Source organism: Drosophila pseudoobscura, chromosome 4, assembly GCF_009870125.1.
Source record: "Drosophila pseudoobscura strain MV-25-SWS-2005 chromosome 4, UCI_Dpse_MV25, whole genome shotgun sequence".
Classification (NCBI taxonomy): domain Eukaryota; kingdom Metazoa; phylum Arthropoda; class Insecta; order Diptera; family Drosophilidae; genus Drosophila; species Drosophila pseudoobscura.
The window spans coordinates 23,375,923-23,401,187 of NC_046681.1; the positions used below are offsets into that span (position 1 = coordinate 23,375,923).

The window sequence follows — 25,265 nt, forward strand, 5'->3', positions numbered from 1 at the left end:
TGATGGCAGTCGATTGGCAGGACTCTCCCGATCACGGAGAGACATGCCACGCCCCGATCGGCCGCCGGATAGTAAAATTATGGCTTCAGGAAAACCCAGTATCCTACGGATGAGCCACTCCAAATCTTCGAAGGGCCATATCTCAGAAATATACGGCCAGATCGACGCAGGACCAACTCTCCCAGGACTGTGAGGATCCAGACTGTCGAACGGCATCAAAATCTGGCCATCGACAACAAGGACTTTGACTATGGCAATCAAGGGAAGGCTACGCGGGCGAATAGACTCTAGATAGATTTCGTTATTGTTAGGTTTAAGGACATACACGTCCATATATTGAGATCGTAGATACAAATTTGTTCCACTTGTATATTTATTTATACTAAGCTAAGTTATGATGAATAAAACTATTGAAAAATCATCCTTGTTGTATTCTGTTTTGGGAAAAATATAGCGGGGAAAAATAGCAGAGAAAATTTAGTAATTTTGATTGGGGAAAATGTCCTTGATCCTTGAGAAGGACTCCATCAAATCAGGCACATTTTTTCGATCACAGGAAGGCCCACAAATTAACGCGAAAACTAAGTATGTACGGTGGGGTTGTTGGAGTCCTTACCGAAGGATGAAGGACATTTTTCTGATCACGTGGGGCCATGGCACGCCTCGATCGGGCCACTAATAAAGAAGAAAAAAGGATATATAGACCTGGGGAAAATATCCTTGGTCCTTGATACGTAATCCTACAGATCAAGGAGGTAATTCCGAACACAGGAAGCTGTCGCACGTCCCAAATGGACCACAAATATGGCAGAAAACAAGATATATAGATCTGGAGAAAATCTCCTTGATCCTTGGTCCTTTATAAGTTCTCCTACAGATCAGGGATGTAATTCCGAGCACAGGAAGCTGTCGCACGTCCCGATTGTGCCACAAATAAAGGAGCAAGCAATAAAAGTTGTATCTGTCAATTATTGTACAACAATCTTTTGTTGTTGTACAACAACAACCATTCAAATGGCAGCAATCGAGTATTTCAAAACTGGGATACCAGGCGAACAGAAATCAGCAGAAGGTCGTTGGTTTTTCCTCAAAATATGTTGCATAATTTTGGGAGTTATAAAGCGGAAGAGCAAAAAATATTTAAAAAACAATTTTTAAACCAGCGACCTTCTGCTGATTTCTGTTTGCCTGGTATCCCAGTTCTGAAATACTCGATTGCTGCCATTTGAATGGTTGTTGTTGTACAACAATTGACAGATACAACTTTTATGGTTTTCTCCTTTATTTGTGGCCCAATCGGGACGTGCGAAAGCTTCCTGTGTTCGGAATTACATCCCTCATCTGTAGGAGAACTTATAAAGGACCAAGGATCAAGGAGATTTTCTCCAGATCTATATATCCTTTTTTCTGCCTTATATGTGTCCCGATCGAGGCGTGCCATGGCCCCACGTGATCAGAAAAATGTCCTTGATCCTTCGGTAAGGACTCCAACAACCCCACCGTACATATTTAGTTTTCGCGTTAATTTGTGGGCCTTCCTGTGATCGAAAAAATGTGCCTGATTTGATGGAGTCCTTCTCAAGGATCAAGGACATTTTCCCCAATCAAAATTACTAAATTTTCTCTGCTATTTTTCCCCGCTATATTTTTCCCAAAACAGAATACAACAAGGATGATTTTTCAATAGTTTTATTCATCATAACTTAGCTTAGTATAAATAAATATACAAGTGGAACAAATTTGTATCTACGATCTCAATATATGGACGTGTATGTCCTTAAACCTAACAATAACGAAATCTATCTAGAGTCTATTCGCCCGCGTAGCCTTCCCTTGATTGCCATAGTCAAAGTCCTTGTTGTCGATGGCCAGATTTTGATGCCGTTCGACAGTCTGGATCCTCACAGTCCTGGGAGAGTTGGTCCTGCGTCGATCTGGCCGTATTTACCATAGATATGGCCTTTCGAAGATTTGGATTGGCTCATCCGTAGAATACTGGGTTTTCCTGTATGCTATAATTCTGCTATCCGGCGGCCGATCGGGGCGTGGCATGTCTCTCCGTGATCTGGAGGGTCCTGCCAATCGACTGCCATCGGAAAAAAGGACATACTGGTTTTTCCTGTAGGCTATAATTCTGATTCCATTCCCTTGATTGCCATAGTCAAAATCCTTGTTGTCGATGGCCAGATTTTGATGCCGTTCGACAGTCTGGATCCTCACAATCCTGGGAGGGTTGGTCCTGCGTCGATCTGGCCGTATTTACCCTAGATATGGCCTTTCGAAGATTTGGATTGGCTCATCCGTAGAATACTGGGTTTTCCTGTATGCTATAATTCTGCTATCCGGCGGCCGATCGGGGCGTGGCATGTCTCTCCGTGATCTGGAGGGTCCTGCCAATCGACTGCCATCGGAAAAAAGGACATACTGGTTTTTCCTGTAGGCTATAATTCTGATTCCATTCCCTTGATTGCCATAGTCAAAGTCCTTGTTGTCGATGGCCAGATTTTGATGCCGTTCGACAGTCTGGATCCTCACAATCCTGGGAGGGTTGGTCCTGCGTCGATCTGGCCGTATTTACCCTAGATATGGCCTTTCGAAGATTTGGATTGGCTCATCCGTAGAATACTGGGTTTTCCTGTATGCTATAATTCTGCTATCCGGCGGCCGATCGGGGCGTGGCATGTCTCTCCGTGATCTGGAGGGTCCTGCCAATCGACTGCCATCGGAAAAAAGGACATACTGGTTTTTCCTGTAGGCTATAATTCTGATTCCATTCCCTTGATTGCCATAGTCAAAGTCCTTGTTGTCGATGGCCAGATTTTGATGCCGTTCGACAGTCTGGATCCTCACAGTCCTGGGAGGGTTGGTCCTGCGTCGATCTGGCCGTATTTACCCTAGATATGGCCTTTCGAAGATTTGGATTGGCTCATCCGTAGAATACTGGTTTTTCCTGTAGGCTATAATTCTGATTCCATTCCCTTGATTGCCACAGTCAAAGTCCTTGTTGTCGATGGGTAGATTTTGATGCAGTTTGACAGTCTGGATCCTCACGATTCTGGGAGGGTAGGTCCTGCACCGATCTGGGTCTATTTTTCTGAGATATAGCCTTCCGAAGATTTTGATTTGCTCATCCGTGGAATACTGGTTTTTCCTGTAGGCTATAATTCTGCTATCCGTCGGCCGATCGGGGCGTGGCATGTCTCTCTGTGATCGGGGGGGTCCTGCCAATCGACTGCCATCGGAAAAAAGGACATCAATTTTTTCCCGATTTTCGCAAAAAATCATGATGGTTACATCATTAAATTTGCCAAAAATCGACATCATTTTCAAAGTCGAGATTTTGATGCCGTTCGACAGTCTGGATCCTCACAGTCCAGGGAGTGTTGTTCCTGCGTCGATCTGGCCGTATATTTCTGAGATATGGCCTTTCGAAGATTTGGAGTGGCTCATCCGTAGGATACTGGGTTTTCCTGAAGCCATAATTCTGCTATCCGGCCGCCTATCGGGGCGTGGCATGTCTCTCCGTGATCGGGAGAGTCCTGCCAATCGACTGCCATCGGAAAAAAGGACATCAATTTTTTCCCGATTTTCGCAAAAAATCATGATGGTTACATCATTAAATTTGCCAAAAATCGACATCATTTTCAAAGTCGAGATTTTGATGCCGTTCGACAGTCTGGATCCTCACAGTCCAGGGAGTGTTGTTCCTGCGTCGATCTGGCCGTATATTTCTGAGATATGGCCTTTCGAAGATTTGGAGTGGCTCATCCGTAGGATACTGGGTTTTCCTGAAGCCATAATTCTGCTATCCGGCCGCCTATCGGGGCGTGGCATGTCTCTCCGTGATCGGGAGAGTCCTGCCAATCGACTGCCATCGGAAAAAAGGACATCAATTTTTTCCCGATTTTCGCAAAAAATCATGATGGTTACATCATTAAATTTGCCAAAAATCGACATCATTTTCAAAGTCGAGATTTTGATGCCGTTCGTCAGTCTGGATCCTCACAGTCCTGGGAGGGTTGGTCCTGCGTCGATTTGGCCGTATTTACCCTAGATATGGCCTTTCGAAGATTTGGATTGGCTCATCCGTAGAATACTGGTTTTTCCTGTAGGCTATAATTCTGATTCCATTCCCTTGATTGCCATAGTCAAAGTCCTTGTTGTCGATGGCCAGATTTTGATGCCGTTCGACAGTCTGGATCCTTACAGTCCTGGGAGAGTTGGTCCTGCGTCGATCTGGCCGTATTTACCCTAGATATGGCCTTTCGAAGATTTGGATTGGCTCATCCGTAGAATACTGGGTTTTACTGTAGGCTATAATTCTGCTATCCGGCGGCCTATCGGGGCGTGGCATGTCTCTCCGTGATCGGGAGAGTCCTGCCAATCGACTGCCATCGGAAAAAAGGACATCAATTTTTTCCCGATTTTCGCAAAAAATCATGATGGTTACATCATTAAATTTGCCAAAAATCGACATCATTTTCAAAGTCGAGATTTTGATGCCGTTCGTCAGTCTGGATCCTCACAGTCCAGGGAGTGTTGTTCCTGCGTCGATCTGGCCGTATATTTCTGAGATATGGCCTTTCGAAGATTTGGAGTGGCTCATCCGTAGGATACTGGGTTTTCCTGAAGCCATAATTCTGCTATCCGGCGGCCTATCGGGGCGTGGCATGTCTCTCCGTGATCGGGAGAGTCCTGTCAATCGACTGCCATCGGAAAAAAGGACATCAATTTTTTCCCGATTTTCGCAAAAAATCATGATGGTTACATCATTAAATTTGCCAAAAATCGACATCATTTTCAAAGTCGAGATTTTGATGCCGTTCGTCAGTCTGGATCCTCACAGTCCTGGGAGGGTTGGTCCTGCGTCGATCTGGCCGTATTTACCCTAGATATGGCCTTTCGAAGATTTGGATTGGCTCATCCGTAGAATACTGGGTTTTCCTGAAGCCATAATTCTGCTATGCGGCGGCCTATCGGGGCGTGGCATGTCTCTCCGTGATCGGGAGAGTCCTGTCAATCGACTGCCATCGGAAAAAAGGACATCAATTTTTTCCCGATTTTCGCAAAAAATCATGATGGTTACATCATTAAATTTGCCAAAAATCGACATCATTTTCAAAGTCGAGATTTTGATGCCGTTCGACAGTCTGGATCCTCACAGTCCAGGGAGTGTTGTTCCTGCGTCGATCTGGCCGTATATTTCTGAGATATGGCCTTTCGAAGATTTGGAGTGGCTCATCCGTAGGATACTGGGTTTTCCTGAAGCCATAATTCTGCTATCCGGCCGCCTATCGGGGCGTGGCATGTCTCTCCGTGATCGGGAGAGTCCTGCCAATCGACTGCCATCGGAAAAAAGGACATCAATTTTTTCCCGATTTTCGCAAAACATCATGATGGTTACATCATTAAATTTGCCAAAAATCGACATCATTTTCAAAGTCGAGATTTTGATGCCGTTCGTCAGTCTGGATCCTCACAGTCCTGGGAGGGTTGGTCCTGCGTCGATTTGGCCGTATTTACCCTAGATATGGCCTTTCGAAGATTTGGATTGGCTCATCCGTAGAATACTGGTTTTTCCTGTAGGCTATAATTCTGATTCCATTCCCTTGATTGCCATAGTCAAAGTCCTTGTTGTCGATGGCCAGATTTTGATGCCGTTCGACAGTCTGGATCCTTACAGTCCTGGGAGAGTTGGTCCTGCGTCGATCTGGCCGTATTTACCCTAGATATGGCCTTTCAAAGATTTGGATTGGCTCATCCGTAGAATACTGGGTTTTCCTGAAGCCATAATTCTGCTATCCGGCCGCCTATCGGGGCGTGGCATGTCTCTCCGTGATCGGGAGAGTCCTGCCAATCGACTGCCATCGGAAAAAAGGACATCAATTTTTTCCCGATTTTCGCAAAAAATCATGATGGTTACATCATTAAATTTGCCAAAAATCGACATCATTTTCAAAGTCGAGATTTTGATGCCGTTCGACAGTCTGGATCCTCACAGTCCTGGGAGAGTTGGTCCTGCGTCGATCTGGCCGTATTTACCCTAGATATGGCCTTTCGAAGATTTGGATTTGCTCATCCGTAGAATACTGGTTTTTTCTGTACTATCTAAATGAATGGACGCGTATATCCTTAAACCTAACATCATCGAGATCTATCTAGAGTCTAGTAGCCCGAGTTGCCCCACCCTTGGTCTTCATAGTGAAAGTCCCTGTTGGCGATGGCGAAATCGAAGAATGATAATGGGGCAAGGGGTCGATTCGGTCCTGCTGGGTTAAGTACACTTAAGTACACTCATCTGTAAAGGAGATATATTTCAAAATATATCCACAATTATATCCTGATTCACTTAAACGTCTCGAACATGAAGCCCGACATTATTTACCGTGGGCGTGAACCAACGATTCCGCCGTCGATCAGTGGTCCCTGCTGCAGCGGACGGGACGCCACATTGTCATCATGGTTATGATATATGCCCTTAAAGGAATAAACATTCGTTGTCTTTATTGGGTGCTGGGATCAAGGGTTCTCCTTTCAACAGGGCTCCCAGGGTCTTCGGCTCTGGCCAGCCAGCCCAGCAACGCTTTGCACGTGTTAGTATAATACAATACACATATAGCATAGTTAGGATACAATGCTGTACTGTCTTTGGTAATAAACGTAGCGCCGCTGCACGTGTGCCGTTGCTCTTTAGCAGCGACGTACAACGTCTCGACTGGTTTCCCTATTCATTTCAGCGCACTGTGAAACGCAACGCCCCTTTTTCTATTTACTTGATTATTGTCAACAGCCGCTCACACGCATTCGAGACTCCGCTAAAGGTCGTTTAACAAAGATGCTGTAAAAGTGTCAATCGTCTGAAAATTTTAAAAAATTTTTTTTTGTTGGTTAATGCAGCAGTACAAAAGTCAACCATCAAAAATTGTCGAGCCAAGCCAATGCATTCAAATGGCATTTGAAGGGGTATGCAGACGCAGTTTGGCATTTGTTTGCATTTCATGCATTGACCGTAGGACGTTCGGACAGGGCCTAAATGGCTGCAAAGCCGGTCTCTTGCGGAGTGTGGCGTGTGGTGTGGCAGGCAACGCCTATTACATAAACTGTTTGCTTTGTACTCGTACTGTACTGTACTCTAGTGCGTTTGCGTTATGCTTGGGTAATTAAACAAAATGTATGTCCATAGGGTAATGCCGTGTGTATTTGTTAATTAGACTGGCTGTCGTTAAAGGGGGCGTGTGTGGCATTTATTTAGCCCCGCCGCCTACCATGGGTTATGCAAATAAATATATATACTATGTATTCGTACATAAGAAACATAAGAAAAGCATGTACGTCGGGGTTCACTGAGTATCATAATATTGTATGTCGCGGTGCTTAAGTGCAGGGAGATATTTATGGTAATTATGGGGTGCAATGAACCTCAGACATTTGGCGACAAATCGGCTTGAATGGGTTTTCTATGAGGTATATACTAGTATTTTAGATATCGCAGAGATACGCCACTTGTTGCAATTTCTAATCAATATTCCAGTTTATAGGAATGTTGCAATATGTATCAAAAAGAAACTCCAGTTCATCTGCCACCTATATCCACTGTAGTTTTCTTGGCTTAGCCTCATTTAGCTTTTCCATCCTGTGTTTTGCATTCATCACAAAAGATGATCCGATTATGAAAAGCCCCCAAACAGCCCCAGAGTCACCTTTCACAATGCCACAAAAATGTGCCAAAAAAACAATAAACAAAAACAAAAAATAATGTAAAGACAAATTATGAAAGACCCCAGAAGGCAAGAGCCAGGCTCAGGCCCAGACGCAGACGCAGGCCAAGTACACCAATTTGAGTCAGAGATGACGTTAATGGAGCAGAAGCCAACAGCCGGTCTCCGTCTCAGTTTCAGTTTCAGCCTCAAACGCAGCTCAATGGAGCTCAAGCGAGGAGACCAGACCCCACCAGACCAGACAGAGAGCGTGCGCATGCGCGGCCACAAGAGTAACGTTACGTGATTTACTCCAAAACTCTGGCTGGAGACGGAGACGAGACTGATTCGAAGACTGATGGGTAGGGAGGGGGGAGTTGGCGCGCGTGTGGCATGCCGGAGACACTCACCTCACTCTCCATTTCAGTTGCGGCCCAGACGCGCATCGGGCAGGTTGTCAACGCGTTGCGCACTCGAACAGAAAGAAATCGAACAGAGCGAAATACGTTAGTTTTAATTATGCCATTCGTATGTGCTATGTGTGTTGTTTTTAAGCCAAACAAATGGAAAGAAAACCTAAATTGAAACAGAAATTACTCTGCCAAAAATAGCAATAGCAGAGCTTTCCATTAAAGTAACTTTCATTTTTATATGCAACAATATATAAAATATTTCTGAACTGAACTGAGCTGAGCAATGTTTGCCCTGCTTATTAGCAGCAATTTGAGCCCCATCGGATTGGAGTGTAAACTGTAAAGTGTAAATGAAGTTTACAGCGACCGAAAGAAGCCGCAAATCAATCAAAACCGATCAAAACCGAAATAAGACAAGGCCAAGTGCCTTGCCGAGTAATAAATACAAGCAAAATATATTGTAGTAGAAACAAAACGCATAGACAAGGCGAGCTACGTTGCGGGCCAAGCCGAAAAAAACCTTAACAAAATTGTATACGAAGCTCATTGAACAAAAGTGAGAGTGATTTCCAAACAGACCGACCGACTGCTGTTGTTGTGGATTTTTGTATTTACCGCCACTCGCACACATTCACATGCAACACATGCATATGCATGAGTATCTGTGTTTGCATATCACAAATCGGAATCGAAATCTCGCAAACAAACGGCCAAAACCTGGCAACATATTTGAAATATTTGTAGAAATGACGCACCTGCTACGGGGCAACGGCAACTGACCAACCTCAAGACATGGCTTAGAGCCATTTCGGGTCTGAGTGTTGCGCAAACGTCGTTGCTGCAGCGAAAATTCTGTAAAACGCAACACCACACCACTTTTTGTGGCATGAAGTAATCGTTGATGTGTTGTGTGCTGTGTATCTTTGCAGGTTACTCGTACTTTTTGGTGCTTTGGCAATCTAGTTGGTTCACCACAATCTAAATGCTGGCAACCAGCTGGCCAAGTCTGACTGCTGATCATGTTTTGGCCAAAACATTACCCGGGCTGTGCTAGCCTTTGGCTGCCGCTGCTCCTCAGCCTGCTCTACAGTAAGTAAACGTAACCCAAAATCGGTATATTCCAATGGATTAGACTGGAGCTACCGCAGACCCAGAGCCCAGCTCCATAACCGGTTTGACGACCGCATCTAAGCCATTGACAGTCGTCTCTCTCTGTTGGAGCTTGGTATGGATCCGAAGCAGACTTTGGCCTGGTCAGGCCAGGCACCCAAGTGGTTGCCGGTCTTTGTGTCAAGGTCGCTGGATCAGCGATGTATGTTGTGGATAGTCGGAGATAGTCATAGTCCGGGCTCATTGTTTTTGCCTCACATAAGTTTTTGATTTAAGTTTTATGGGAGTGCGTAGAATGGTGCAAAGTCTGTGATATGTTCTTGATTGCTCAGATTAAAGACCAAAGTACTTATGGATAGTCATTAAGTAAATTAAAGTTCAAAGTTAAGGAGCGTTCACTCTTAAGTGGGTAAATATTTGGGAAGTGATAAATACGCAGTAGATTTAATTGAATTAGAGTATGACTCAAAGAAACATCAACTTATCTTCTTATATGACCTTCAAAAGTCAGATTTAACTGCCAAAAACTTCAGGCATGGCATCCGCTTTGTTAGCCGTTAAATCAGTCATCTGTAAATCTGAAAACCAAAGCCCAACCTCCATAAAAAGGTTATATAAGCAACAGGCCTACAGTTAAGTGCTGGGCTTGGCTTGGCAAACTGGTCTAGAGATCTCTCTCTTCCTCTGTATCTCTGTGTATGACACAAAAAATCAACTAAAATATACCAATTTTATTTCGTTACAGCACAAAACGCATCCACTTTCATTGTGCCACAGGAACTACCAACCATATTATCCCTAGTTTTCTCCAACATACCACCGATTAAAAAAGGTACGATTCAAGACAGAAGATATGTATATGTAAATGATTAAAGTATCGTTAACACAGGAACCGATTCACGTCTTGGCTTTGGCTTTCGTTTGGGCGAACATGCCGATTTCCAAGTGCTCGTCGAGCTGGGGCCGCAGAAGGAGACGAAACCCATTGGGGAGCCCAGCAAGGATGATCAATCATTCAACAAACGCCAGGTGAGCCCCACCGAGCAGAAGGCCCTGCTGCGACAGCAGTACCGACAGCAACTGAAGGAAGAGGCCGAGAGATTGATGACCTCTACGGAGCGAAATGGGGCCACCTGGCTGGAGAGCTGGTCGAACGGCATGAAACCGCAAAAGCCCAAGGCGAAGGGTAGTGCAAGGCGTCCGATCGAAGAAAGCCAGGCCCCCAACCTGCCGCTGCAGCCACAAGTTCAAGAGAATGCCATGCAACAGCTGCAACAGCTCTACAAGATGGCCAGTACCAGCAGTACGAGTAGCACCACTGCGGCTCCTCCGCCCTATGCAGGTGGTCCTCTCAATTTAGGCGGCCCCAGTGGGTTCAAGCTGCCACCGCCAGCCCTCGAGCAGGAGTCCAACGCCCTGAGTAATATTGGTCCTGCGAGGAGCAAGAGCGAAATCACAAAGGAGCTAATGGATGTCAGCCTGGAGACAGCGGAGGCTTAGGTTGTGCAATTTTCTAGTTACTAATTGATTACATTACTTAGCAATTTTCTTGTAAATAAAAACAAATCTAAACAAAATCATACAGAATTTACCTGCCATCCAAACCAATTTAATCAGGGTAATGTCTCTCCAAAATAGGTCCACATAAACATCGATGGTCAATATCCCTATTGCCCGTGTAGCCAAGTCAAGATTGCCCAGATCGGTGACAATATAACTTATCAGCTTATCACTTATAATAAACTTATCACACCTGATCCTCACTTTTGAATATCGCGCCTACTTTCTACTTGTATCTAAGACTCTACATGGTATCTACACCATTTTTACATGTACAGCAATGCAATTTTGTAGTCCAAGAAGTGACCGCTAACATGGTGGCGCCATGTATACTTGTATGTTAGGTCATGTAGTTAGTTATTACTTTACATACATATTTGATTTCTCGTGAAACCGCCTTCTGCTAATGATTTAGCACCGATGATTTAGCGAAAGATTCTAGCCAAATATAGATAATATGAGAGATAAATGGCTATTTTTGTATTATACCCATAATATATAAAAGCCGAGGCGATCTATGCATATTATATCTTCACGTACTATATGTATTCCATGATTTAGACCAATTTTCTAACAAATCTTCGGTAACTTTTACGCGCTTTTGGTTCCTATTTCCGTATAGCTATATACAGATATACCGAAATTTAGCACTATCAGTAATACAGTAAAGAGAATTATAAAGGATCATGATAGCCAATATCGGATTGATGTTATAATGTACCACAGCGGCCTTACTTTGACTTTAACATTGAGTATACATATTTATGATTTATTTTGGTTGTTAAGCTTTATTATCAACTTAGAAAATGTTTAAATTAATTACATAAATTATCGAAATCGAGTATAGTACAGATGACACATTCATTGTTCACTCAATTTAGAGCTACACTAACTGCAAACTGCATCTGCCAATTGCAAACTGCGTATCCGTATGTATTGTACTCGTATTTAGCTACTAGCATAAGTATTTTGTTACTCTAAGCTAAACAAGATTTAGGACTACATTATAAATTAGACAAAGCATTTCGTGCCCTATCGGGGCAGGGCACTCCATGGACATAAAGAATACTATAAATCATTTAGACTACACATACATTTATATTTATATTAATTTATAGACATACTAGTACATAGAAAAGAAGTAGTTTGCGGACTTCACAGCTAACATATGGGGATGCCGCCCGCCTGCCTGCGCCTGCCTGTTGAAGGAGCTCCTCTAAAGTAAATATTACTTATCATTATAGTCAATTTCCATTAAGCAGACATGTGTGAATGGTGTGTGGAAGGGTTGATTGTGAGAGGATTGTATATATAAAGAAAGTATTTATAAAAGTAATGTCTTTCGTATCATGTTTTTTCCGTTTTCAGTGCTCCAATGTGCTCCATCTGCCCGAGGTTTGGTTTTGACTAAGAAATAATCATAAATCTCAAAGGTGCAGTAGAAACTACTATAACTTGTGCGGATGGAGGAGTGGTGGTGGTGGTGGGATGCTCAAATTTAGAATTTCTTCAAGTTTCCGTTTCTTCAAGATTTACTTCTCGCTCTTGAGTGGCACACCCTCCTCCTGGGTGACATCGCTGATCTTCTTGCGCTCTGGTGGATTATTCCAGGGCTGCAGCTCACCGGAGCCCAGGACGACAAACACCACGGCTGCGGAGATATAGGTGGCCGCCAGTATCCAGAACACAATTTGCCATTGATGGAAGGATTTCTGTTATTGGGGGATATTCAATTAGTAAACCTAGATCTAGATCCTTAAGAGGAGTTATTTTCTCCACTCACATCATGATAGGTCAGGGCTCCCACCATCCATGTGGACAGGAAACCGCCAAACGAAGACAGTGTATTGGCCAAGCCGAAGATGGTTCCGCCAAAGTTTGGCGCAATATCCAGACCATTGCCCAAATAGCCAGCCGTGACAGCTCCATGGGCAAACAGGGCCAGCGAGAAGATCGTCACAGACCAGGTGGCATCGTAGCCCAGGAAGACTTGCACAATCATCAGCAGACCAGGAGTGACCAGAGCTATAATCAAAGATTTAGAGTTAGTAAATGTTCAATCAAAGGACTTGGCTCAAGGACTCACCAAATGTTGTGAAGAGCTTCCTTGTGGCTGTCGTGCTCAGGGTGCCCTTCTTACGCAGGTAATCGGCCAGGTAGGATGAGGCCACTGCCATCACATACTTTCCCAGATAGGGGAGCGAGGAGAAGAGACCGTTCTGCAAAAGATACAAAAGAACCATTTAGGATTCGTGTTGTGGCGCTCCCCCCTTTGATAAACCCACCTGCTTGATGTCAAAGTGCAGGATCTGAGACATGAACGTGGGCAGCTGATTGACAACCGTGAAGAAACCAAAGACGGCCAGACCGTGGCAGCTGATGATGGCCCAAACAGCGGGCGAAGAGAGCAGCTGGCCCCAGGGCACGTGGCTGGGACGCTTCTTGGAGGTGGATGTGCCGATGGCATCCTCGATCTCGCGTCGCTCCTCGGCGCTGATGCGTGGATGGGTGGCGGGGGTCTCGTAGACAAAGGTGAACCAGCACAGGGACCAAACCAGACCCACGGCTCCCGTCAAATAGAAGACACTGGCCCAGCCAGCGACGGAGATGAGGTAGCCACAGACAGGCATGGTAATGGCCGCTCCCAGCGAGGAAGCTACAAGAAGAAGGCAGAATAGTTAGCATGGATTCGATGGATTCGGTTGGGTGGTGGACTTACCCATCATATTGGACATGAACTTGGATCGCTCCATGGGTGGTATCCAGACAGCTGCCACCGGATGAATGGCCGGCCAGGAGGCGCCCAACATGAAGCCGAGCACGACACGGACTATGATTAGGACCACGTAGTTGATGTGCGCCGCCAGCGGCGTGATCAAAGTCAACAGACTGGCCCACAGCATGGAATGTCCAAAGACGCGTACACCGCCGATCAGTTCGGCCAGACGGCCGCCGGGCAGCTCCGTGAGGATGTATCCCCAGAAGAAGGAGCCCAGCACGAAGTTGGTCTGGTAGGAATCCCATGGGAAACGCTCCTCAAATACCTCCACACCGTCGGGACTGGAACTGGAACTGTTGCCGGCAGTGGCGTTACCCGTCAGGGTGCTATTGATGGATTCGCTGGCATTTGGCCGCACCATATCCACGATGGCTATGGTGAGGTTCACTCTTAGGGCATAGTTCAGCATAAAGCCGAGCATGGTCAGCAGATTGAGTACTTGGCGACATGATAGATACTCTGAAAGGAAGAGAAGAATGTATTAGATTTTGTATGAAATCATTCGGAGGTTCCCATATACTATAGCGATTGCGGGCAGTCACCTCGTGGCGTCTTGGCTTGTGCGAGTACATATATAATTCTAATGCTCATTGTCTAGGTCGTCGAAAGGTTAGGTGCTTAAAATTCGCGTGGAATAATCCCAGAGCTTCGAAAACAGGCGACCGGAATTTCTGATAACGATACCTTATTTCATTACTTTTCAAACGAAAGTTCTAGGGAATTCTTTAGAATTCTTCATATAGGTCAAAATTAATGTTCAATCTTTAGTTCCAAGAATGGTAGATGAAAACGGGGATTCCGAGAATCCAAAAGATCTACCTTGTGACCATTTGATCTGTTACTAAATTGAATATCGATTCGATCTGACTATAGAAACCTGAACGAACTCATTCTATCACTAAAATGGTGTTCTGCCATTTCGTTTATCATTCGTTAGTTTAGTTATTGGATATGCAAAATCACACCCTAACCTTATCAGCTGGCTTCCTCTCCATTACAATATCTGATGTAATCCGTTGTTTTCATTACACGATCCACATCTCAGATAAACACATTAATTACATTACCCATGTTAATGAGCCAATAAAACCCAATGACAATAAACTGTCAATGATGTGACCTCAATAGCATACCGTATTGCACATGAATTTGATTTGAGGATCGAAACGGATCCCTGGGTGTGGGTGCAGCAGCTACATGAGAGACCAATGGACCTGGACTGTCAGTCGCCTGATACAGCTCTGGGCCACAAACAAAAAAACACAAACACAAACATGATGATCATTCTGTGGCCATTAAGCTGCCTCGACTCCCCAGCTCTGAGACTGGCTGTCATCTCGACTTGGGTTTTTGTGGACTGTCATTGGGATCTTCGGATCTTGGCTCTTGGGCGGTTATTAAGTGGCAAAGTGCATTGTTCGGGCAGGGCAAATGCACACAAATCTCGAATACGAATGCCGTTGAACTTCGATGAACCCCAACTTCAATTCGCGATCTTTGGGCCCGAGCGTGTGTATAAATGTATACTCTTAAGCTGTCCGCTTATTAAGTAGTGCCAGTGCCAGTGCCAGGCAGGGCAGGGGATCTGGCAGGGGAAGATAAACTTGCTCAGCTGCACTCCAAACCACTTTCCCATCATCCATAGTTATCAGGTGGAGGAAACGCTATATGTATGTACTATTATCGGGGCCAGTCTATCGCTTGTCTGGTTGGAACACGCCCACCTCATTGATTATTGCCCCAATATCATGTTAATGTCATGCAAAATAGCTTCGGCTCGTCTAGACATGCCATCGACACGTCGACTGGCTGCTAAGCGGCACTCAACTTCTATTCAAATTAGCACTCAGCACAGCCGAAACCGAATCCGAGTCCGAGTCCGAAACCGAATCATCAAAAAGCGCACACACAAAAATCATTAAAAAATAAAATAAAATCACTAAAAATAGCTAGTCATGTTTGTTATAAATTTTCGATCCCATATAACCAGAAAAACGTGCCCGAAATACACTTCAGAGGAAGCTACCAAAAACTGCAAGGTTTCTTCTTAGACCTGTTTCGCTCTCCAGATCGAGAGAGCAGATCGGTTCAGATCGGTTCGGTCGGGAACCAGAGCTATAGCAAATTGTGGATAATGGATAATCAGAAGATCTGTGATTAGCATTTGACTGTATAGTACGTCAGTGGGAAAGTTTAGATCATTAAGAGATATCGCTCTGTTAATTTCTGAGACATGTATTGACACCTGACACAGTGTCTCGAATCAATGCTAATTGCAACGATCGATAATCTCCCTTCTGGACGCATATATGTCTCTCGCTCTTTCTGCAATAAGAGAGCGTGTGCCGGAAATTACTATCGCTATATCGATAAAGATCGATTGATACCACAAATGAATATTTGCTAATCAAAAGGAAGTGAAGGAAGTAGGGTAGGGTAGGAGCTAGTGGGTGTGATGTTACAAGACATTTTCTAATCGATTGAAATGATAGAATTTCAAACGAATTTATTGATAAGTTCCGTTATTGGATTGCTGAATATCTTTATCGAAACGTTTCAAATTAAAGTCTCATTTAGAAAGATAATTTAATCAACCGAAAATCGTATACTAGCCCTAATTCAGGCTAATTCAAGTTATCAAAGATCCACTAAGCACATCTTCCTTCCAAGAATTTTAATGATTGAAACATGTTTACCTCGGAGCAGGAGAGCCACTTGATTTGATTAATTGTCGCCTGAAACTGTCTTTTTCTCTTCTCCAAGCGGGGGGCTCTACATTTGTTTACCGACAAACTACTACTATTTTTGGAGTTCTGTATATTTTTTGGCAATAAATTATTTGAAGGCTGAGAGCCTGATGTTTACAACCGAAACCTGCCGGTTTCCGACTGCCGGGTCAAGTCGGCGATTTTGACAAAACTCTTCTCGGAATTATAAATTAAACATTTGAGCCGACTCTGTCTCTGGCTCTGTATCTGGCTCTGTCTCTAAAGTTGCGTCGTGCATAAACTTATTTGATTTTGGTTGGCTTTGGTTTTGCTTTGTTTTTGCACTGATCTTTAGCATTTATGGGCTTTCGTTTGTACTCTACTTGAAACAAGTTCCGTCCCAAGTCTGAGGCAACATAAAAACCCCATCAAAGAACGCCAAAAATTAAAAATAGCTTCGCAAGTAAATAAACGATCAGTGTATTCCTTTTGTTTTTTGGGGGCAAACGTGATACTTAAATTACATTTTTATGGACCCCAGACAGCCAGTGAATCCGAAGCGAGAGTTTGTTAAAAGAGAAGTTCGGGTGGGGTTCGGGTTCGGGCTCGGGTTCGTTTTCATTTTCGGGGGAGTTCGAGATGAGAGTTCGTTGATTGCGAAAGAGAATTGAACTTATTTAACTAAATTGCTGTACAATTAACAATATTTAATGAATATATGCATATGTACGCACGGAAAGAATACGGTATGGAAATTTGGCTTTGAAATTATTTCTGAAAGACGCATATCCGGCACTTTTATTTGACGCAAAAGCAATTCTAAGTACATTTTCCAACCGAACATTATATTCGGTTCTTTTTTTGTTTTATTTTATTTTATGTTTGCTTTCTATCGCTGTCCGAATCTTCCTTGCTTTACACTTTTTCGGGTCTATTTATAGTGTTCTATCGAACAAATGTGGGCGCTGGGTGCACACCACCAGACCCTCCTCCCTCCCATAATCTCAAATTGTCTACAAATGTCGGTGATCTCTCGGTTCTCTTGCGATTGGTTCCTGACCTTCAAAATTTTGTGCACAATCGCTGGGAAGCCGACAGGGTGACTCGTGGTGAAAGTAAACCGTTGATATCGTCACCAGCCTCGACCGACTCTGATTTATTTTCTCTACCTCTTGGGTGGGGGGGGAGCGTGAACCATGTGATCGGATCAAGGCGGTGGAATGTCCTCAAAGAGCGCGTGGGCGGGCCAGCGGTTTGCTAGAAAATTTTCCATCATTGGAGGCGCCTGACGTTCCGCCTGTTTGTCGTTTTTGCGAAATTCGGAAGAAAATAAAAACTCGAGCAAAGAAAGGCCCGCATCGACGTCACACTTTTCTGTCAAGGTGCCAAGTGGATTTTGTTTTTGCTTTGCAAGAGAGAAAGAGACGTTGCGACTGAGTTATGGTGGAAGGCGCGACTGGCTCTAACCAGACACGAGCCCACTTTCCAGATAGTCTGGTATCCATTACACCCACACCCAGACCCCAGACCCCATCGAGATCCAGATATTTCCACAATGGGAATGCAATAGACTGCTTTGCAGGCCAGATTAGTCGATTGTTGCACACGTTGCACACGTTGCACAGTGCGTCTCGAGGCAGATGTTGGCATGACTATTAACAGCAGTTCTCCTAATGCTACAATTTCCAATGGAAACTTTTTACGGAAAATGCTAGAAAACACTAAAAACACATTCCACGATTTGCTTAGAGCTATAGTTTTGTATCGTACTGTACTTGTGGCATTCATGTAAATGTATTGCCCATATCTATTCTATCAATTGGATGACATTGCCGCCTCGCCTTGCCTTCCAGCAGCAATTATTGGCTTTGTTGTGCTGGCTAACACTGCATTTCCGTTGCTAACTGATTTACGGAACTGGCCTCGTCTCGGTTCGATTTGCTTCTAGTTCCATTCCACCGCTGATTTTTGTGTCTATTTTTGTTTTTGCAACGTTCTGTTGAACTGGATCTACTTGAAGCGAACAATAGCTTGATTAATTGTTGATTTATTGTTGAATTTCTGCGGTGCACTTCAACTGATGTTTGTCGAAGACACACTTCCGCCCCTGCCACCGCCCCCTGCCCCATTCCCCATCGCATGGGGCCTCGTCGCAGAAATCTTGTGTCGTCTGCTCGCTTATCACTTTTGTTGTCTGATTGCGTTTTATTGTTGCTATTAATTGCCCTTTTTGCAGCCAGCTCAAGGGTCTCGCCTCTGCATGTCGGGTTTCCCCAGCATTGTCCTAGTTTCGGTCCTTTCACACAGAAATTTTCCATGGAAATTTACAATTGAGTCCCAGATTGGGAACTGCATTGCACTTTCCCAGTTCAAAGTGCAGTCTGACGGAGTATGTGTACCATTCAGTGTACAATTTATAGATTTACAATGGATTCACGGTCATTCTTCTTACTGATAAGACTTTCCCCCTCCCTTCGATTATGGCGATAAGTCTTTGGAATTTAGTGCAATTGTCTGATGGGTTTATAGTACAGCTGTGTCTGTGGTGTGGCAGGAAATGAGACTCTTTTATTGTTGCAGGTGCAACCAAAGGCACTGGCAGTTGCCAAGGGGAAACCAAGAAAAACCCATGCATTCCATTCGATTAGACACGCATATATATTGATTATTTCTGATATCTGATTATAGATACCCCTGTTTTAAGATCGCTTAGCATCCTTTCCGCTTTGCTGCGTCTAATGAAAGTTTCTTCAAGAGTTGTCTGTTCCAATCGCCTCGTGTCTGTCTCAGACACGACATACACGTGCCTGATAATGAAGAGCTACAGGTTGTAAACAAGTCTGTGTGCCCTCTCGCCCCTCTCCATGTGCCACTATGCATGTGTATAGTTTTTATAGTATAATAAAAAGCAAATATAAAAAGGGGCTCGGCTCGTCACATTAACTAAGCGTTTTGTGGGCCCTGCTAGGCATCGGAATTATTGTTATTGGAGCGTTTAAATATTATCAAAATCTATTTCGAAACTATTTCCCGAACTTTGGTACTCTGAAGCCATTAAACGAAGACACGCGTTGCCGTTGCTGTTGACTTGTCAAAGGACAGATAGGGGGCTTGACTATATCGTAGAGTAAATATTTATATATTATTTCTAGACCATCAATGGAGGCTGTCTCTGTCGGTCGGTATTATCTCTTCGCTGTTCACTTCTAGGGGCCAATCAGGTTCAAAGCCAGCCAGTCTGAGCTATTCATTTGATTAATTTCGATTCGAATAATGCCAGCCGACGGCCACTGTCATTGAAAATCATAAAAGTGTGCCATGTGGAACGGAAGTGACATGAGAAGCATGAAATTATAAATAAATGTTGGCCGCAAGGTGCATTTTGTACACTGCAAAGTCGAGGAGAAGCCATTAAATGTCGCAGCAAACAACTCCGAAAATTCCAAGAATCGAATTTGACTCAATTAATAACAATTTTGTTTTGCACAAGTACTCGTACATGGTTTTCGTTTTGTTTTGCAAACTGGACCCGACCCCACATCATGACTTAATTAATGAATATTCAGAAAACACAGAGACACAACAATTGAATCGGCTGGGCTGGGCTGGTCTGGGGGAGTTATTTTTGCCCATAAGTCAACACAATGGAGTGCCAATCATGACACTCAAACGAGGGGGTAATACGGGCTACGAGTCTAGTAAACACACTTTGCCATGAAGTGGCAAAAGTTTAATAACAATTTATCGCAAGCTATACATATGTATATATTTATTCGAGTATGTACATACTGGAACATTCATTACTCATGTCTGGGCTTAGCTCGATTCTTGCTTGATTAATTCCGTTCTCCAACTGCCGTCGACGACGACGACTACTCGACGACTCGATGTCTCTGTTGCCAAGGGGTGAATAGCCCTACAGATACAAATTTGAATTCTAATTTGTTCTTCAGTTGTAGGGGCTTTACCCACCGACAGACAAGCTCTGATAAGGGCCGTGGAGCTCATTTTGGGAACAATTATTTTCGCTTGCTTGTGAAATAGGGAAATGGGAATTATTTTGATGATTTTAAAAGCATTTTCCCATTAACTGAAACATTTATTTATAGCCGTAGTTCATTTGTAATTAGTTTAAAAAATGAATTGGATACTTCATGAAATTGTGATTGAGGGATAATGATATTAAAATGATTTAGCCTCATTTATGGTCTATCGCAACTCATGACCATCTTCTATGGTTCCACATCACATAGCACCTTAATATCCCCCAATCAAGTCCTTCATTTTTTATAATTCCCTTTTCTTAAGAACACTTACAAACCTTCAGCTATAAAACCAATTGCAATGCTAAACCACTCAAAAAAAGGTCATATAAATCGTTTTACGAATCACAACCATCTATACTATCCCATATATGTATACCCCTAAGCCCCGATAACTGGGGCGTGGGTGTTAATTGCACGACGGTGTTTGTCCAGCAATTGACTCTAATCGAAGTGCACTTTTATTTTGTTTTTACTATATGCAAATGAAATATGCATTGTGTCTAGAGGGGAATCACACTTTAATTAGCAGCAATTATTGTCAACAACCTCGTCATATTAACACGTACCTTTCGATAGTGGGATATTCGAGGGTGGGGGTAATATAGAGCCAGACAAACCCTTTATGACACTCAATTTCGCATTGAATCCCAAGAAAAAGGAGTTTCATTAAAAACGTAGCATACCCATTGATATTTGTGGATCTATATGGCTTCAAAAGAGGAATTGCCATACAGGTTTCAGATAAGGCGCGTTCCCATAGACTTCTGGCCACCTCCATCTCCACCTCCCCTGACCGATCCGCTTGTTTGGCCGTGCTAATTGGCAGATTTGATTTTCGGTTAGAGCCCTGCGGCTTATCGCGCGGGTCGTCAAAATGTGCACTGGGGCATACGATGATGCCGCCCGCTTGGCCAGACACCGACACCGACAACGTGCCCCCCCTTCACTCCTCGCTGTCTGGGGCTGCGTCTGCGACTAAAGTGCTAAATAGCTTAAAAGTACGAATTAAATAGTAAACACGCGGATGACAGTCGCTGATAGGCTATTAAAAAATGTGCCTTAATCGAGTCAATAATTGTACAGAAATGTACTCAAAATTTAGTCCATGAACTAAACTTTCCACAAAGATAAAGTCTGTCTGTGTATGACCATTGATTGAAAGAGAGAGAGAGAGAGAAAGAAACCCCAACTAACGTGTTTAGTTAGCGTGACTGTGCTAATATGTTTGCATATTTTATGGGCTCCTTGAAAATGTCATAACAATGGCGTCATAAGGTCGTCCAACTGCGTAGTCAAGGTGTCGCCAGTTGTGGGCGTCGTCGTCCCTATCGATGACACCAGAACCAAAGTCGAGGAGTGTCAGGTCACGCGAGGGATTTCAGGGTGTCATGGATATCGTGGCTAGGGATGGAGTGTAGAAGCATACGAATTTCTTCTCGGATTTGATAAATATATATGTTTGTGTCGAAGATTCATAAACCACAAAGCGTATCTGTAGTCGTTGAGCAGAAACTATAGTAGAAGTACAGAAGCCAGAAAGAGGATCTATAGGCAAAGTCGGAAACTACGCAGTAGCGTAGTCCGTTATTCTTTCAACTCGTATTTGCCGAGAGCGTGGCCTGAGAGCGAATAAGGTTCGTCTCAGCCGAGAGAAAAGGAAAAGGAGCAATCCAATCAATAGGCTTTGTTTTGCTCATCTCAGGAACGGAACCAATTGATTTGTAACCTCAATTCAACTTGTCTCATTGACACCAATCAAACTGTCAACTGGACTGGACTGAATCGACAAGGAACTGCACTGAACCTAATCAATTTGTTTATTTTAACTGAGTTTCAATGCGTGCGCGATGTTTCAATTGAACCTCAGATACCACTGACCATCATGGTGGCGCGCCCCATTCTGGGGAGCTCTCATGCGGTTATTGCTGTTGCTGTTTTTATTGCTGTTGTTATCTAGAAGAGCAGAAAAAAGGGGCCCGGCTCGGCTCTACTCCACTCGGTCCGGTTGGATTCGTTTGGGCGTTCTGGCATTTTCGATGTGCCCCTGGGTTTGGTTTGTAAGTAAGTTGATACGCCAGCCCATTGGTATAGTGACAGACCACATAACAGAACTGAGTACTTTTTATGGGTGATATCAATGTTTTTCCTTCCACTTACCTCTGACTCTGTGAAGGCCTCCTTTCTCCGTGTTGGACATGACGCCGCTGCCGACGCTCTGCAAATGGAAATGTACCAGGAATGAGCAAGCCTTTTCAAATTAGAGACAACAGATATCACAAAGTTGACATTGATAAAGATCTAACAAATAGATATTAATGGTCTGAAAGTTAATGAAGCTTTTTCCGGAGTCAACTCACGGTTTGTCCCCTCCTATCGCTTATCTTATCTAATCGCCCTCGTCTCGTGTTTTGTACCTGAACGTGCCCACGAAGAACTCACGGCGCCAGTCCCACAAAAAACTGCGTACTACATATATGGGACATTGTCTGTCCCGTGACTCAAGGTGCATAATTATATCACACTGACTGGCGCGTTAGCGTTAGCTCATTCATAACTAACCGAATTCCCTGGCTCTTTCTTTCTTATCTGCCTGCTCGTTCCATTATCAACGTCTGAGCGTCTTCAAATGCCGCCGCCATACGGACATACAGCCAGATATCGGAATGCTAAATATAATGGGACCCCTACACGCACTCAACCACAGACTGCAGAGAACCAGAGGCTCTCAGAGCGTTTCCCATGCCAAGTGTCTCCAAGAAGACAGTGTCGCTGCTCATTTCTTTTGTTCTGTTAGGCATCAGCTGGCGCCGCCATAAATTATTGAACCATCAGTCGGAGGAAATTCGTCAGCTCTACGAAACGAGTACTCTATGTGATTTCTGCATGCTAATTCCCACTGGACAGTAGACGGGACACGTGTATGCAGGTCTGTGCATATCAATAAGTCAGCCAGCCCCTAGCAGGCTTAGAAGTTTAGTACAATCAATTAGCTTTAACTGCGGCTTGTTTAATGACTGAACTGTCCAATTTGTTGGGCAAATATTTGCTGACGTCTATGGGCAACAACATAAAATGCAAAGAATCTAGTTTCAGTTTCATCGTGCCGAAAATTATATGCCCTTAAAGTTTAAGGGACCATTTCTAATCAGTTTTGAAACCATTATTTGGTCTTATACAATCCTGCTGATTCAGATTTATTACCTGCCTAAATATGAAAGAAGACTTTATATGCGAGGTAGGCCACTGTTTTGATTGATATCCCTATCCTCCAAACTGAGTAAACCCACTGCAAGGGTATAAGACCCATATGTGTTACATATATGTATTTTCCTGCATGACACACCAAATTATTGTCCTTGCCTGGGGTGACATGATGATTAGCCTTGCCTTTGCATGTTGCCATGTTATTAAATGAATGTAATGAAAAGCGGCATCTGGCAGCGAGAAAATGTGCGTCTGACTTGGTCATTGACTATATACGACTTCTATATGGTCATATGCTCATCTACGTCATCTTCCGACTCTACTTATTTCGATTCCTATGTGCAATACATACGCCAAAATCAGGCAATGCCGCCATAACGCGCGACTTTTCTCGCGGCTTCCCCTGGCGGCCTGCGGCGGTGGAGGAGGTCAGCATCGTATCGGGTATCGGGTAAATGTACTTATAAAAGCAATTATAGCCTAACCAACCAAAAATGTTAGTCATGGAAAAGCCTATGTCTATTTTTATAGAACATTTAATTGCTATTAACAGTGTATACATGTATATAGATACATATGTTCTTGTTTTTTCGATTGAACACTTCCTGAAACACGTATTGATTTCAGCGCTTGTTTATCTCAAATATTTTTGTGTATTTTCTATTGCTTGTGATGATGCTTTAATTATTTCCTACATATGGAAATAGTTTTAGAATTACAAAAACATTATCTTATTTTTAACTTTTGCATAAATTATGGAAACATGATTAATCTCGATAGCACTTTACACATTTAAATCTAACAAATCTTAAAGCTAATTAAAACTTCAGTCATTGTAACACACAAAACAAATCCTGAATGTATTAGCAACAATTTTCATTAGATATTGAGAACACATTGAGAAGAAACCCACCTTGCAATTGTAAATGGAAGTTGTTTACGGCAAATTATATAATTTGTTCAGCAAATCAGCGATTAACTATCTGATCTGTATCTGAATATAATTATATTTACAGCGCGATTTGCATAAAAACCGACACACAACAAAACGGTGTCCGCGTCAGAATCGACTATGAAATGCACGTGCACTATATGTTATATGTTTTTCTTTTGTAAAAGTTTAAAAACACTTTTTCGAGAGAATGTTTGACACCACAAAAACCGAAATGAATCACACACGCACACTCCGGTAAACGAAACGGATTTGGAGTATGGGACAGACAGCTGTTGATTATTTTTGAAACAGTAACTTTTGGCGCATGCGCAGACACTTCTGGATTTCGAATACGGAGTCGAATCGCCTGCTGCCTGCTGCTGTTGCTCTTGGCTGGCTGGCTGGCTGGCTGCTGTGTTCACTCGGAGCGTTGGAAGTGAACTGAAAATGCTGCTTGCGCGGCAGCGGCTTTTTCTTTGCTTTGCTCGGCGCTCAGCGCAACAGCGGACGGACAGAGCAGCGGCGTCGTTGGACGACGACGACGTCGACGACGACAAAGTTGTCAGGCCGTTGGCGCTCCGATGGGTTCATTTACAGTACGGCTCTTGCGTTGCGTCGGGGCCTCTGCTGACGTCGACGTCCACGTAGCGTCGCGGCGCTGCTGGTGGCGCTGTCGTCACGCTTGTTGTTGTTCGTGGGATGCAAAATTCAAATTCTTGCGCCGTTTATTTTATTTTTACGCTGTACCTTATTTTTTTCGTCTGCTCTTCGCTGCTGTTACGGTGCCCCTGTGATTGCTTCAGTCTCCATCTCT

At 43.7% G+C, this 25,265-nt stretch overlaps 2 protein-coding genes across 4 annotated transcripts; one reads left to right on the forward strand and one right to left on the reverse strand.

Annotated features, from left to right (window-relative positions):
* Positions 1-7,764: 7,764 nt before the first annotated feature.
* Positions 7,765-10,883, forward strand: snsl (snustorr snarlik). Of its 3 annotated transcripts, none has more exons than XM_015180637.2 (4): positions 7,765-8,331; positions 9,040-9,199; positions 9,966-10,052; positions 10,110-10,883. In XM_015180637.2, exons 2-4 carry the CDS (start codon positions 9,130-9,132, stop codon positions 10,718-10,720), a joined length of 768 nt encoding a protein of 255 aa, XP_015036123.2. In that variant the 5' UTR covers positions 7,765-8,331; positions 9,040-9,129; the 3' UTR covers positions 10,721-10,883. The 3 variants fall into 3 exon arrangements, with proteins under 3 accessions (XP_015036123.2, XP_033235637.1, XP_001356728.3); XM_033379746.1 differs by having other exon boundaries at positions 7,765-8,225; XM_001356692.4 differs by having other exon boundaries at positions 7,766-8,203.
* Positions 10,884-11,548: 665 nt separating this feature from the next.
* LOC4817429 (sialin) lies at positions 11,549-24,872 on the reverse strand. The gene is made up of 7 exons (XM_001356693.4): positions 24,431-24,872; positions 22,471-22,528; positions 13,500-14,018; positions 13,066-13,436; positions 12,867-12,999; positions 12,564-12,805; positions 11,549-12,492 (listed from the first exon to the last, which is right to left on the reverse strand). Exons 2-7 carry the CDS (start codon positions 22,508-22,510, stop codon positions 12,313-12,315), a joined length of 1,485 nt encoding a protein of 494 aa, XP_001356729.3. The 5' UTR covers positions 22,511-22,528; positions 24,431-24,872; the 3' UTR covers positions 11,549-12,312.
* Between the last annotated feature and the right edge of the window lie 393 nt (positions 24,873-25,265).